The 11,742-nt window shown below is 38.6% G+C and overlaps 1 protein-coding gene across 6 annotated transcripts in view; it reads left to right on the plus strand.

Moving 5' to 3' along the window:
• LOC136850230 (E3 ubiquitin-protein ligase TTC3-like) overlaps nt 1-11,177 on the plus strand; it is a 477,716-nt gene extending 466,539 nt beyond the window's left edge. For all 6 annotated transcript variants that reach the window (XM_067123873.1, XM_067123870.1, XM_067123869.1 and 3 more), the window contains one exon: nt 8,185-11,177. In XM_067123873.1, coding sequence (XP_066979974.1) covers nt 8,185-8,587 — 403 coding nt within the window. In that variant the 3' untranslated portion in view covers nt 8,588-11,177. The remainder of the gene's footprint in view (nt 1-8,184) is intronic.
• The last annotated feature ends 565 nt before the right edge of the window (nt 11,178-11,742 follow it).

The raw sequence follows: 11,742 nt of genomic DNA on the forward strand, positions 1-11,742 counted from the left end.
TCACATAAATCATGTTATGATAGCGATCTTTTCATTAGCAATGAAAAATCATTGGCAGCTGTCAGCAACACATCTGTCGGGAGTAAGGAACGTGATTGCAGATTCTCTGTCAAGGACGACTTCTCTAGAATCGGAATGGTCCTTGGACAAGAAATCCTTCAATTGGATTCTCCAACAGATTCCCAGGCTTCAGGTGGACCTTTTTGCCACGGAATCAAATCACAAACTCACATGTTACATAGCTCCGAACCTGGACCCTCGGACTTATGCTACAGACGCAATGTCAATAGATTGGAACAAATGGGAGAAGATCTATCTCTTTCCTCCAGTAAGTCTTCTGTGGAAAGTTTTACACAAACTCAGGTCATTCAAAGGTCAGATAGCTTTAGTTGCTCCCAACTGGCCGAAGAGCAATTGGTTTCCGCTTCTGTTAGAGCTGAAACTCAAGGCCTTGCAAATTCCTCATCCAATATTACCCCAAGTAGTGCAAACTCAGATTGTGTCAGCTTCCTCAAGAATGCTGAATGCCCTAACTTTATGGATTTCATGAAGTTTTCGGCCCAGAAAAATGCTAATGTTGATCCTCAAAACACATTATTTTTGGAATCAGATAAGAGAGAATCTACTCTTCGCCAGTATGATTCAGCAGTTAAAAAACTTGCTAATTTTCTGAAAGATTCAGATGTTCATACTATGACTACTAATCTTACGATCTCATTTTTTAAGACCCTTTTTGACAAAGGTCTGGCAGCTAGTACAATTACTACAACTAAATCTGCCTTAAAGAAAGTATTCCTTTGGGAATTTAATATTGATCTGACGGACTCATACTTTTCATCTATTCCTAAAGCTTGTGCCCGTCTTAGACCAACAACCCGTCCTAAAACGGTTTCTTGGTTTTTAAATGATGTATTAAAGTTAGCCTCAGACACAAATAATGAGTCTTGCCCTTATTCGACTCTTCTTAGAAAAACTTTGTTTTTAATTAGCCTGGCTTCAGGAGCTAGAATCTCTGAACTGTCAGCCCTTTGTAGAGAGCCGAATCATGTGGATTTCTCCCATCAGGAGAGGTTCTACTCTCTCCAGATCAAATGTTTTTAGCTAAGAATGAAGATCCTCTAATTAGGTGGTCTCCTGGAAGATAATACCCCTTTTAGAAGATCCCTCCTTATGTCTGGTGGTCACATTAAAAGCCTACCTAGAGAGAACCTCTCAGAGGTCTTCAGGTCCACTTTTGTTAGAGAAAATGGTGGAACCATTTCCTTGAATGGCATTAGGCAACAAATACCTTATTTTATTAAACAAGCTAATCCGGATTCAATCCCCAGGTCCATGATATCCGGCTGTAGCCACCTCAGTTAATTATTTCCAACACATGAATTTTGAGGAAATTAAAAATATACGGGCTGGAAATCCCCTAGAGTTTTTAAACGTCATTATCTCAAATCCTTGGAGGCTTTGAAGTTTTCGGCTGTTGCTGCAGGGAACATTGTTTCCCCAGAGTCAGTCTAATATTGTTTTATAATATTTTATTGTTGGTAATTTGTAATTGTAATTGTTTTGTATTTTGCTTGCCCTACCAGTTGGCACCTCTCACCTACCTGCCTCGCTTGTATTCCCGTCCTTCCTATCTTGTTGTCTGGGTTTGGGTTGCTTCTCAATCCATTCCTGGCTTTGCTTTATCACCTTAGTTGTTAAGTTTTCACTAAATATTGTTTTATAGGTGATGGTTATTAGTTTGTTTATTAATCTTAAGTTTGTAACCACATTAATTTGCATTAATTAAGTCAGTTATTGTTCTTTTGTACTAATTTATTTTTATATTTGCTTTTCTGGATTAGTAAAAGCATATTCAAAATAAAAATTTTATTTTATCCTTAATACATTAATCCTTTTTAAATTTACAAGCTTCTTTGGTCAATTTTTCTGCTACGGTTTCACTCAGCGACACAGGACAAGCCCAGAAAAGGGATTTTTTGACAAAGGAAAATCTATTTCTGGGTGAAGGCCTGTGTCGCTTCAGTGAACCCTTCCCTCTCTATATTTCCCACCCTGATGTAGCCAAAAAAGCTTGGGTGCTATTTCGGGATGGTGCATTGTGGGTAGAATTAGTAGTAGCGGTGGTGGGACCGTTGTATCGGCACCTCTTAGGCAGAGGGGTTTTGGTGAGGAGGAGTCTATTGGGTTAAGTGTCTGTGGTAGGGGCTTCCACTCGCTCCTAGATGACATACCGACATCCTATAAGGATGTGTCGATCCAGAGGTAGTAACTCTGGCATCCTATTGGCTTTTTTCTCTGGTATATCTAGCAATACTTATACCTAGAAATGTGTGCTGTATAGGGACATTTCACTGAGCGACACAGGCCTTCACCCAGAAATAGATTTTTCCTTTGTCAAAATCCCTTATATAATTGTATACAAATCGAGCTGTGAGCAAAACGGTTAAAGCTAATGAGTTATTTGTTTTTTGTTGTATTGTACACTAAATTGCGATGACTTTGGTATATAACAAATTGTAAAACTATCAAAGCAACACAGAGAAAATATTTTCACAAAATGATGCATGAATTCGTAACCCGCCGACGTAAAAATTTTTTTTTTTTTTTAAATTCACCATAAATCGAAATATTGTGCTAGAGACTTCTCGTTTGTTGCAAAATGAAGGTAAATGATTGAATATTACTAGAATGTAAGAGGTTTAGCTTACAATTGCATTTTTCGACCATTTTGGTCGAGTCAAAGTTGACCGAAGGTTAAAATTTTGGCACATCGCTATTTATATGAAAATATTTCAAAACTGATAAAAGCTACAACCATGAGTTATTTTTTGTTGTATTCTACATGAAATTGCGCACATTTTGATGCATAAAACTTTATGTAACACCTAATAGAAACCAGTGCACAAATTACGACAAAGTGACTAAAGAAATTCTGAGATTTTCAGCAGAGTTAGCGCCCGCGGAGGTAAGGAAAAAGTTTTTTTTTTTTTAAATTCACCATAAATCGAAATATTGTGCTAGAGACTTCCTGTTTGTTGCAAAATGAAGGTAAATGATTGAATATTACTAGAATGTAAGAGTTTTAGCTTACAATTGCATTTTTTTACCATTTAAGTCGAGTCAAAGTTGACCGAATGTTGAAAATTTGGCACTTATCATGATTTATATGAAAATATTTCAAAATTGATAAAAGCTACAACCATTCATATGGCACACCCGGCACCGTTTCTGCTTACGCCCTTCTAGGGGTTCCAGTGTGTGATCCCCTGCCTGCAGCCGACACACGGTCTACTACCTGACGGGACATTGGAATGTGAGGGGGGGCGGCAGCAGAGCCAGCGGCAGCAAGGGCAGGGACGGCATCAGCAGGGGTGGCATCATCAAGGGCGGCATCGGCAGGAGCAGGATGACCGAGGTTGGCCCTCCTAGCGACATCTGCCCTATCCTCTCGGGGCAGATCTGGAGCTCGGGGCAGGGGGTGGTGTTGGAAGGCCACTCCTCAGGATTGAAGTTTACGAGGGCATTCCTGGCCACCTCGAGAAACTGGATGTAGGACAACCTCCGGATGTCTGAATTGTACCCACAGTAGAGAATGTAGGCATTCTGGAGGGCCAACTGAAGGAGGTATTTGAGGAGCTTCTGTGTCCACCTTCTGGTTCTCCTGGCGAAGGGATAATACTGGATAAGTTGATGAAAGAGATCAACTCCTCCCATGTGCCTGTTGTAGTGCCCGATGACAGTAGGCCGTTGGACATGAAACTCCTCATACATAACTCGGCCCTGCCAACGTGTCTTCTTCCGCTGAACAACCTCTCGTGGATGGGCTCATGACTGGTCGTAATCATGGGCACGAGTCGGACCCCCTTCCAACAGATGATGAAGACGTCTCCCTTCCGCCGCCACTCTGTCTCTCATCTTGCCAGATGTTGCGGGTGGCTAGCGAACCTCTTGAGGACATTCAGGGCCCCACGCACCAACCGAAGGGTATCACTGACGTGCACACCTGCTTCATACAGTTCCTGGGCCAGCGATACCGAGTTATAATAATTATCCATAAACAGGTGGTATCCCTGGTTACGGAAACGATCCACAAGACCAAAGACAGTGTCACGCAGCGTTGAGAAGACCCAGGAATATACAGAGAAGTCAACGATGTGTCCAGTGTTGGATTCTGTAATAAAAAATAACTTCACACCATATTTCTTTGGTCTCTTGGGGTTGTACACTTTTATGCTTAGACGTCCTCTGTATGGCATCATCCCCTCATCCAAAGAAAGTTTCTTGGAAGGAACCACGAGAAACTGGCACCATTCACGAATGTAGTCCAACACTGGGCGGACTAAGATGAGGCGATCTGGGTTATTCCGGGGTATGGCCCTTCGGTTGAAGGCGTTGAAATACCTGTCCAACGCCAGGAAACTATCATGGGGCATAATGCCGGGCACATTGGGCGTACTTAAAAAAAAATTCCGCCTCCAGTATTGCCTGACGTCGGCAGCAGGCATCATTAAAAAAAAAAAATGTGGAGCCCCAAAAAATGCGCCATGTCTGTGAGGTTGCAGCCCCGCCATCGATACGACAACGTCGTCTGCAGTTCCTCACGGCAGTACAGAGCGTAATCTGCCGTCTCTGCAACGAGGTATTCCAGCAATTCCCACGTAAGGAAGAGCTGAATGAACCCCAGTGCAGTGAGAGGCACAGGGACGGTCAGTCCAGGTGCTGCCGTGAATGGTTGCATGTTTGGGGTGGGGTCCTCCAACCACCCCTCATCATTTTAGGACGAATGGCTTTCACCTAGGCTGCTGCGACGTTGCGACCTTCTACGGGCACGACAGGCCACACACACCCCACCTCCCCACCACCACCACACACACACACACACACACACACACACACACACACACACACACACACACACACACACACACACACACTGGCCCAACTCCCTCACTTTCACCATCACTTTCTGTTGTCCCCACCAGCCACAATCGGTGCCTCCTCCTCCTCCCTCCTCCTCCTCAGACTTTCCCTCTTGAGCACTGAAACCACTGAACTCGAGTTCACTTTCATGCTGTGGCTCTCGTACGGACATTGGGGGCAAATACTCATCATCACTGACATTGGGCGTGATGTCCTCGTCACTAGATGACCAACTCCCATCAAAATGAGGACTTTCCACCTGCTCTCAATTGAGCTCCAACAAGTATTCATCAATGTCCTTTTGTTGGAGGCCTCCCAAATGTTTACGAATGCCTCTCAGGACACCCCGATGTTTCCTAGGTGTCGTAAAAGGTACAGGGTACGGCCCTTGGTCACTTTCGGCCACACGTGGCCGTACAACACGGCGTTGAAACGATGGATCACCTTGGGTGTTTGGTCCCTCTCCAGCAACCAAGTCTAAAACGTGTCTCACACGCTCACTACCGACAGGCAGTACTCGCCTTTCACGGTCCTGACGACGTTGGGACATCTCTGCATACGTCCGATTGCGTCACAAACACGCTAACACTTGCACAAGTTTGGCAAAACATGAATGCGTCGAGAAATCGCTCTCTGACGATGTGTCGCTGATGCTTTGTAGTGCGAGAAGAAAGAAATTCGCGCATGCGCAGCTGGGTCATGCTTGTAAACAAAACAACAGCATGATCCACGAACTCCCAGCATCCCTCAAGGCACGTGATTTAAAATTTTCCGCAAACTAGGCCAATAAGTATTTTTTCATGAATATTTAAAAAAACTTTTTGTAGTAGATGTATTTTACGTCCACTCAGCACTCGACAGACAATTTTTGTCGACATAAAATACGTCCAGTCGGCGTTAAAGGGTTAACAAACCTAGCATTCTGTTTGGAGGTATGTACGTGTCCTATTGATCTAAACTACCCACGTATTTTAGATCTGCTCTATACTGTACAGTACTACTATCCTAAAGTATATGTAAAATATACACCCAGTGTATTACATACAATATGAGCAGAACAATGCGCAGAGTTATGAAGGCTGAAGAAAATGTGCGTGTGAATGATAGGGGGTACTTAAGAGTGATAACTGTAGGCTTGAACTTAATTTTGCTATTACGGTGTTCTGGGATGATAGTCTGAGGTATATTTTTGTTTGAACTGTCAAGTTTGGTGATGAACTGTTAAAATAGGCAGTTATAAGCATTTTAGGGGTTCACATAGCCTAATTAAGAGTAACAGTAGCAGGAGAGTACTGTTATGTAAGGTTACTTTGGGTGTTTTGGGATGAAGGTTTGGGGACTATTTTTGTTTGAAATATTAAATTGTGTGATAATTTAAGGTATATTTTTGTTTGAAATATCAAATTAAGCAGTAAAATGTTAAAATAGGCAGTTATAAGCATTTTACTGAAGGGGTACAAGGTATTCGGCAGTTATAAGCATTTTTAGAGGGGATTTTTGCATTTCCGCAGATTTTGCATTTCTGTGCTAGGTTCTGGAACCCATTCCCGCGTAAAAATGGGGGAGCACTGTATTTTACATGATTTTTTTTATTTCCACATCTTGTAAGCATACCCAGTGACTAGGTAGAATAGGTAGAACAATAGCAGTCGGCTGTTTTTGTTAAGTTAAACTGCCCTGTACTGTATTTTATGTATTTTTAGGAACAGTTTATTTTGCAGGTATATGTATCTAAAATTGAATAAGAATAAATATTTTAGACAATGACAATATCAAAATATGATAGGCTGTTAATTATTTTATATGGAATTGCTGTTCACTAGAAGCTAAGAGAGTTGCTCCAGGGTACTACATTGTGTTGGCTATTTACCAGTCTGTTACTTAGCAGATTTCATTACTGTACTTACTGGGAGGGGCAGACCTCCAAACAATCTGTTAAGTTGAGGTGTCACTGTATTGGTTTTGTATGAAAGAATTTTTTAAAATATTTTACCCCTGGACATTATATACAGAATAACATGAGATTTAAAGGTTTGCCTTGTGCAGTTTTGTATTGGATGGTGTAAATAATGTCATGGTTTTGGAGTTAACATATATTTATTTCAATTGATAAGTAATCTCATTACATAATGGATGGGTCCCCTGGATTTTACAGCCATCACAGAAATTTATATTTTGATAGAATAAAGAAATGCCTCTTGCACTGCTAAAAATTTTTGTGATTGAAATCCTTATGTAACAAAATTCTTTAATGACTGTATAATTGTTGATGTGTTGGGTTCCTTCTGATGTAGATGTACTTGGTAATGAGGACATAAACATCCATGGCTGTATATACTATGACTATACTAAATGGAGCTCTTCCAATGAGTGGTTTTGTAGTATCATGTAAGGTAAGTAGGAAGATACCAAAGGACATGGAAGAAAATGAAAAGTACAAGAAGCAATATAGAGTTTGAGAACAAGGGAATAGAGCAAGGAGCTTTGAATCCAAGGTGTCACTCAAGGCACACTGTAGGTTATGTCTCATTTGGTCACAGGTTAAAAATCATAATTATGTATTGCATTAATGGTACACTCTGTGAAATGAAAATCTAACATTAACAACTTGAATTAGACTAAACCCACCACATGCTCATGGCACTTGTGTCGAAAAGACCTCCCTGAGGTATTTTTATCTCAAAAGAGGTTGCAGACTCTAAACCCAAGGATATTTGGCAAGTACCGTGACTCAGTCTTTTGAGTGTAAAGTACTGAGCAACATTTAAAAAAGTGACTATTTTTTCAGTTTAATACTGAAAGTAAATATAGAATATCTTTATATTTCTTAAATTAGATTTTCTGCACAGAATGTTATTTGGAAGAAGGTTTGCAGTGTCAGAAAATCTATGATTGCTCACTTTAAAAATATTTTATGTTGTACAAGGCTACTTATTGTGTAATTTTTTAGGCTGAATACCTGAAAATTATTGGAGGATGTGTAAAATAAGAAAATAACAAAAAGTCAAACTGCGCACATTGGATTTAGCTCCAAATTTCATGCAATAGTTGGAATAGGATGGCATCATTTAATGTGACCAGAATCACAAATTTCAGCTATTTGCCAGTGAGAGATTACATAGATAATGCATGTAAAGGAAACTTCATTTTGTTGTCTTATAAGACAGACTATTTCAATACTGGTAATATTTTTCCCACATGGATGGATGACTTAATATATGTATCATTTTTATGTTTCATGATTTTTTAAAATTATTTTTGCAGACCTGATATATGCAGTGCTCTACGAGAGGTTAGGATGAAGAACAGTAACAGCCTGTCAGGAATGAATGTTGACCATATAGTAGATAGTGTTAAACAGCGACTTAGAGCTCGACGACCTGCTTCAGGTCAGGCTACTGTAGCCCCTTGGGCAGGACTTACCCAGGGTACAGGAGGAAAGTCTAGTGGGCCAGAATGGCAAGGTCTTCCAAGTGGGGAAATTCCACCAGAAGAACAGTGTTCTATATGCCTTGATGCTTTGAATTTAAGCCCAACTTTACAGTTACAGTGTCAACATGTATTCCATGAAAAATGTATCAGTGGTTGGCTTAAACGTCAATCTAATTGTCCCAACTGCCGCACATACGCATTAATGGATGATGAGTATCCTTCCCTTAAACATTAGTTTAGTGTAGGTTTTTGCTTTTTTATAGTTTTATATCCAGGCTTTATGTTTCATGTTATTTGATAGAAATGTACCTTAACTGATTTTATTTTCTTGGTCACAATTGCCTTACGATCCTGAGATGTCAACTTCACCTGCACTGTTATCTTGGGTTTTTAAAGTTCAGGTATGACTCTCTTTACACTTTCTGGCCCCTTGTTTTCTTTAGTGATGCATTCCTTGAAGTAGAATTTTGAACATATTTTGTTTTATGTAAACTTCCACAGTGGTGTTTACAGGCAGTCCCCGGTTATCGGCGGGGTTCCGTTCCCGACAGCATGACAACAACCGAAAATCGGCGATAATAGCACTGATCCCTGGTTAGCGGCACCGTTAACCGGTTAGTGGCGCCAGTAACCGGTGATCAGCGCCGCCGATAAGAGGTGATCAGCGCCAATAACCGGTTATCAGTGACAAAAATCTGGTTATCGTTGTCAGACAAGCGCCGTAAAACCGGATCGCCAGCAACTGAGGCTGCCAATAACCGGGGGACTGCCTGTATTATCTTTCATCATGATGTAATATGGATAGAAAGTGAAGTTACACAATGAATTATAATGATACCTAAGCATCTCATAAGAGTAGCGAATTTTAGCAATAGCTTTATTTTTGGTCTTTGAAATATTTTTGTTTTCTTCGTTTCCAGAAAATTGACAGAAGTGCTATTTTTGACTTATGATAAGTTCATATACTACCTTGACTTAATGATTGTTTTGAGGGGAACTAAGTTTTGAACTGGACTAGTTCCCAGGTTTGGTATTTCTGTAGAGATTATAATCATTGAATTATGACAATGGTCTAAATGGTTGCTCATGACCCAAATATTAGCACTTGAATGAACCTTCATTGATGGTACTTCTCAGAAGACTGGTCTGGTGGTTTTGTTAACCAGTTTTTCCATTTGCCAGTTGCCCTGGCATTGTAACCCTTTAGTTTTGATGGTATTGTTCAGTGTTACCACAGCAACCAACAGGAGGGCTTGCATTTTCAAGTGCTTTCTGCTGTTAATGTCAGAAATTGATTTGTTACATTGAAATAGGGTTAAAATGTTTTAAAATTTCGAGTAGGATCCGCAAGATGCATGTTAACATCTAAATATTTATTTTATTTATTTATTTTTTGCAATTTGCTCATGCCATCCATGGTTAGTTTGTTCATTATGTCCTGTTGTTGTGAGTTTAGCAGCATTTAGATTTTTAGTTTTTAGAGAATCCACAGGTTGTATACCATTGGATTACTTACACTTCAGCCAAACAATTTTTTACTCCTTTTTGTTAACATCTTTTGTCTTGTAGTGAATACTAAAAAATCACTTACCTCTTAATAGATTGCACTTTTTTATTTATTATATTAGGAGAAATTATGAAGATATTTCTTTTCATGAGGTAAACAATTATCCCGAAGCAGCCTTGCATATAAGCAGTTAGACTGTCCTGTCAAATTTAGTCCTTTTGTTGGATGAATTACATGGTGAACATTTTCAGCCTTTCCTTTATATTCTGAGCAAATAATAACTTTTCATGCTATTAAAAGTTCACAAATGCAAAACCAATAACTACTTTATTACTATTTGGACTTGACTCATTTGAGACAGAACAGCAGCCACTTGATTTGTTTGTTCTCAGTGTGTTTTGAGAGTACCTAGCTTGCCATTTTTTTTTAAATACTGTATTTGCTGTGTTTGTATCTGGCTGTAAATCTTTGGCTGAAGGATAGAATGAGGTTGCCTTGTATTGCAGCCTCCTTTGGGCAAACCTCCTATATCAAGATGCAGCTCAGCAAAGGCATGGTTGTGGACATATTAGGTGGGTATAAGAGAATTTCAACTTAGTTGACTTGGCGCAAAAGGTATTACCATCAATAAAGGGTACTGGTTAGTCCGTACCAGTTGACTTGGCACAAAAGGTATTACCATCAATAAAGGGTACTGGTTAGTCCGTACCAATTACCGGTCTCCATAGATCTTGCTTTAGTGTTCATGCCAAAGGTTTCAGTTTGATGTCCATCAGTTGGAAGGGGAAAAAAAAAAATTGTTCTGTCATTAGCACATACCATGAAGAGTATAGCCCAGTGGAGCATCCATGTCTTATTTTTTCATGCTTACTAATACAGTATTTTGATTATTGGAAGAAAATTTTGATTATGTAAGGTAATGTTGGTGGATCTTCAGAGAAAATGGTAATATTAAAATATAATGATGATTTGACAAGTTCATCGTTTTTCTTAGATTTTTTATTGATTGATTGATTGATTATGAAATTTAGGTCTTGAAGACCAAGAAATTTATAAATTATTGATTATCTTGTATTGGGGTTTATTGTCATGTGATTGTATTCCTGTTTATTAACTAATTGAAATATTTTTTAAAAAGTCTTGATCAGAACCTTATGATAATTTTTTTGAAAGGCTGAGCATGTCAAGGTATACATTTCTCTTAACTGCTTGCTCATAATGTGAGACACAAAAAACAACAAAAAAGCTTGAAATAAATATCTCAAAGGTACTGTTGAAATGTGAAACTTGAGTAGTTTATTAACTTCGATTTTTAAAATAATAAGGAAGGGAAAATGAAAAGTATGTCAGATTATATACATTATATACATATGTGTATACACAATATATATATATATATATATGTATGTATATATATATATATATATATATATATATATATATATATATATATATATATATATATATATATATATATATATATATATATATATATATATATATATATATATATATATATATATATATATAAATATTGTATAAAAAGAGATATTTAAATTAATTTAGCTTCAGTACAAGGAAAGAAAAATAGAAACACATTTATTGAACATACCCTGTAAAAGTGAAATGCACAAAGAATCTTAAAGCAGGGAAGTAGGTCATGAAAGCTTGTACTGGGGACCAGGTATAGTAAGTTAGAAAATTATTTAGTTTTTACTAGCATAAAAAACTAAACTTGGGTCAGTTTTGTATGTTGGTCTGACATTCCTGTTTATCATGGTTGGCAAGTCCAAATTTTTTGGGCTATAAATTATGAACATTTTCTTTTTGCCTAATTTTATCTGCTTCAAGGGTGCCTTCAGTCTTTAGTAACTGCACCAAAA

Source organism: Macrobrachium rosenbergii, chromosome 21 (genome assembly GCF_040412425.1).
Source record: "Macrobrachium rosenbergii isolate ZJJX-2024 chromosome 21, ASM4041242v1, whole genome shotgun sequence".
Classification (NCBI taxonomy): Eukaryota; Metazoa; Arthropoda; class Malacostraca; order Decapoda; family Palaemonidae; genus Macrobrachium; species Macrobrachium rosenbergii.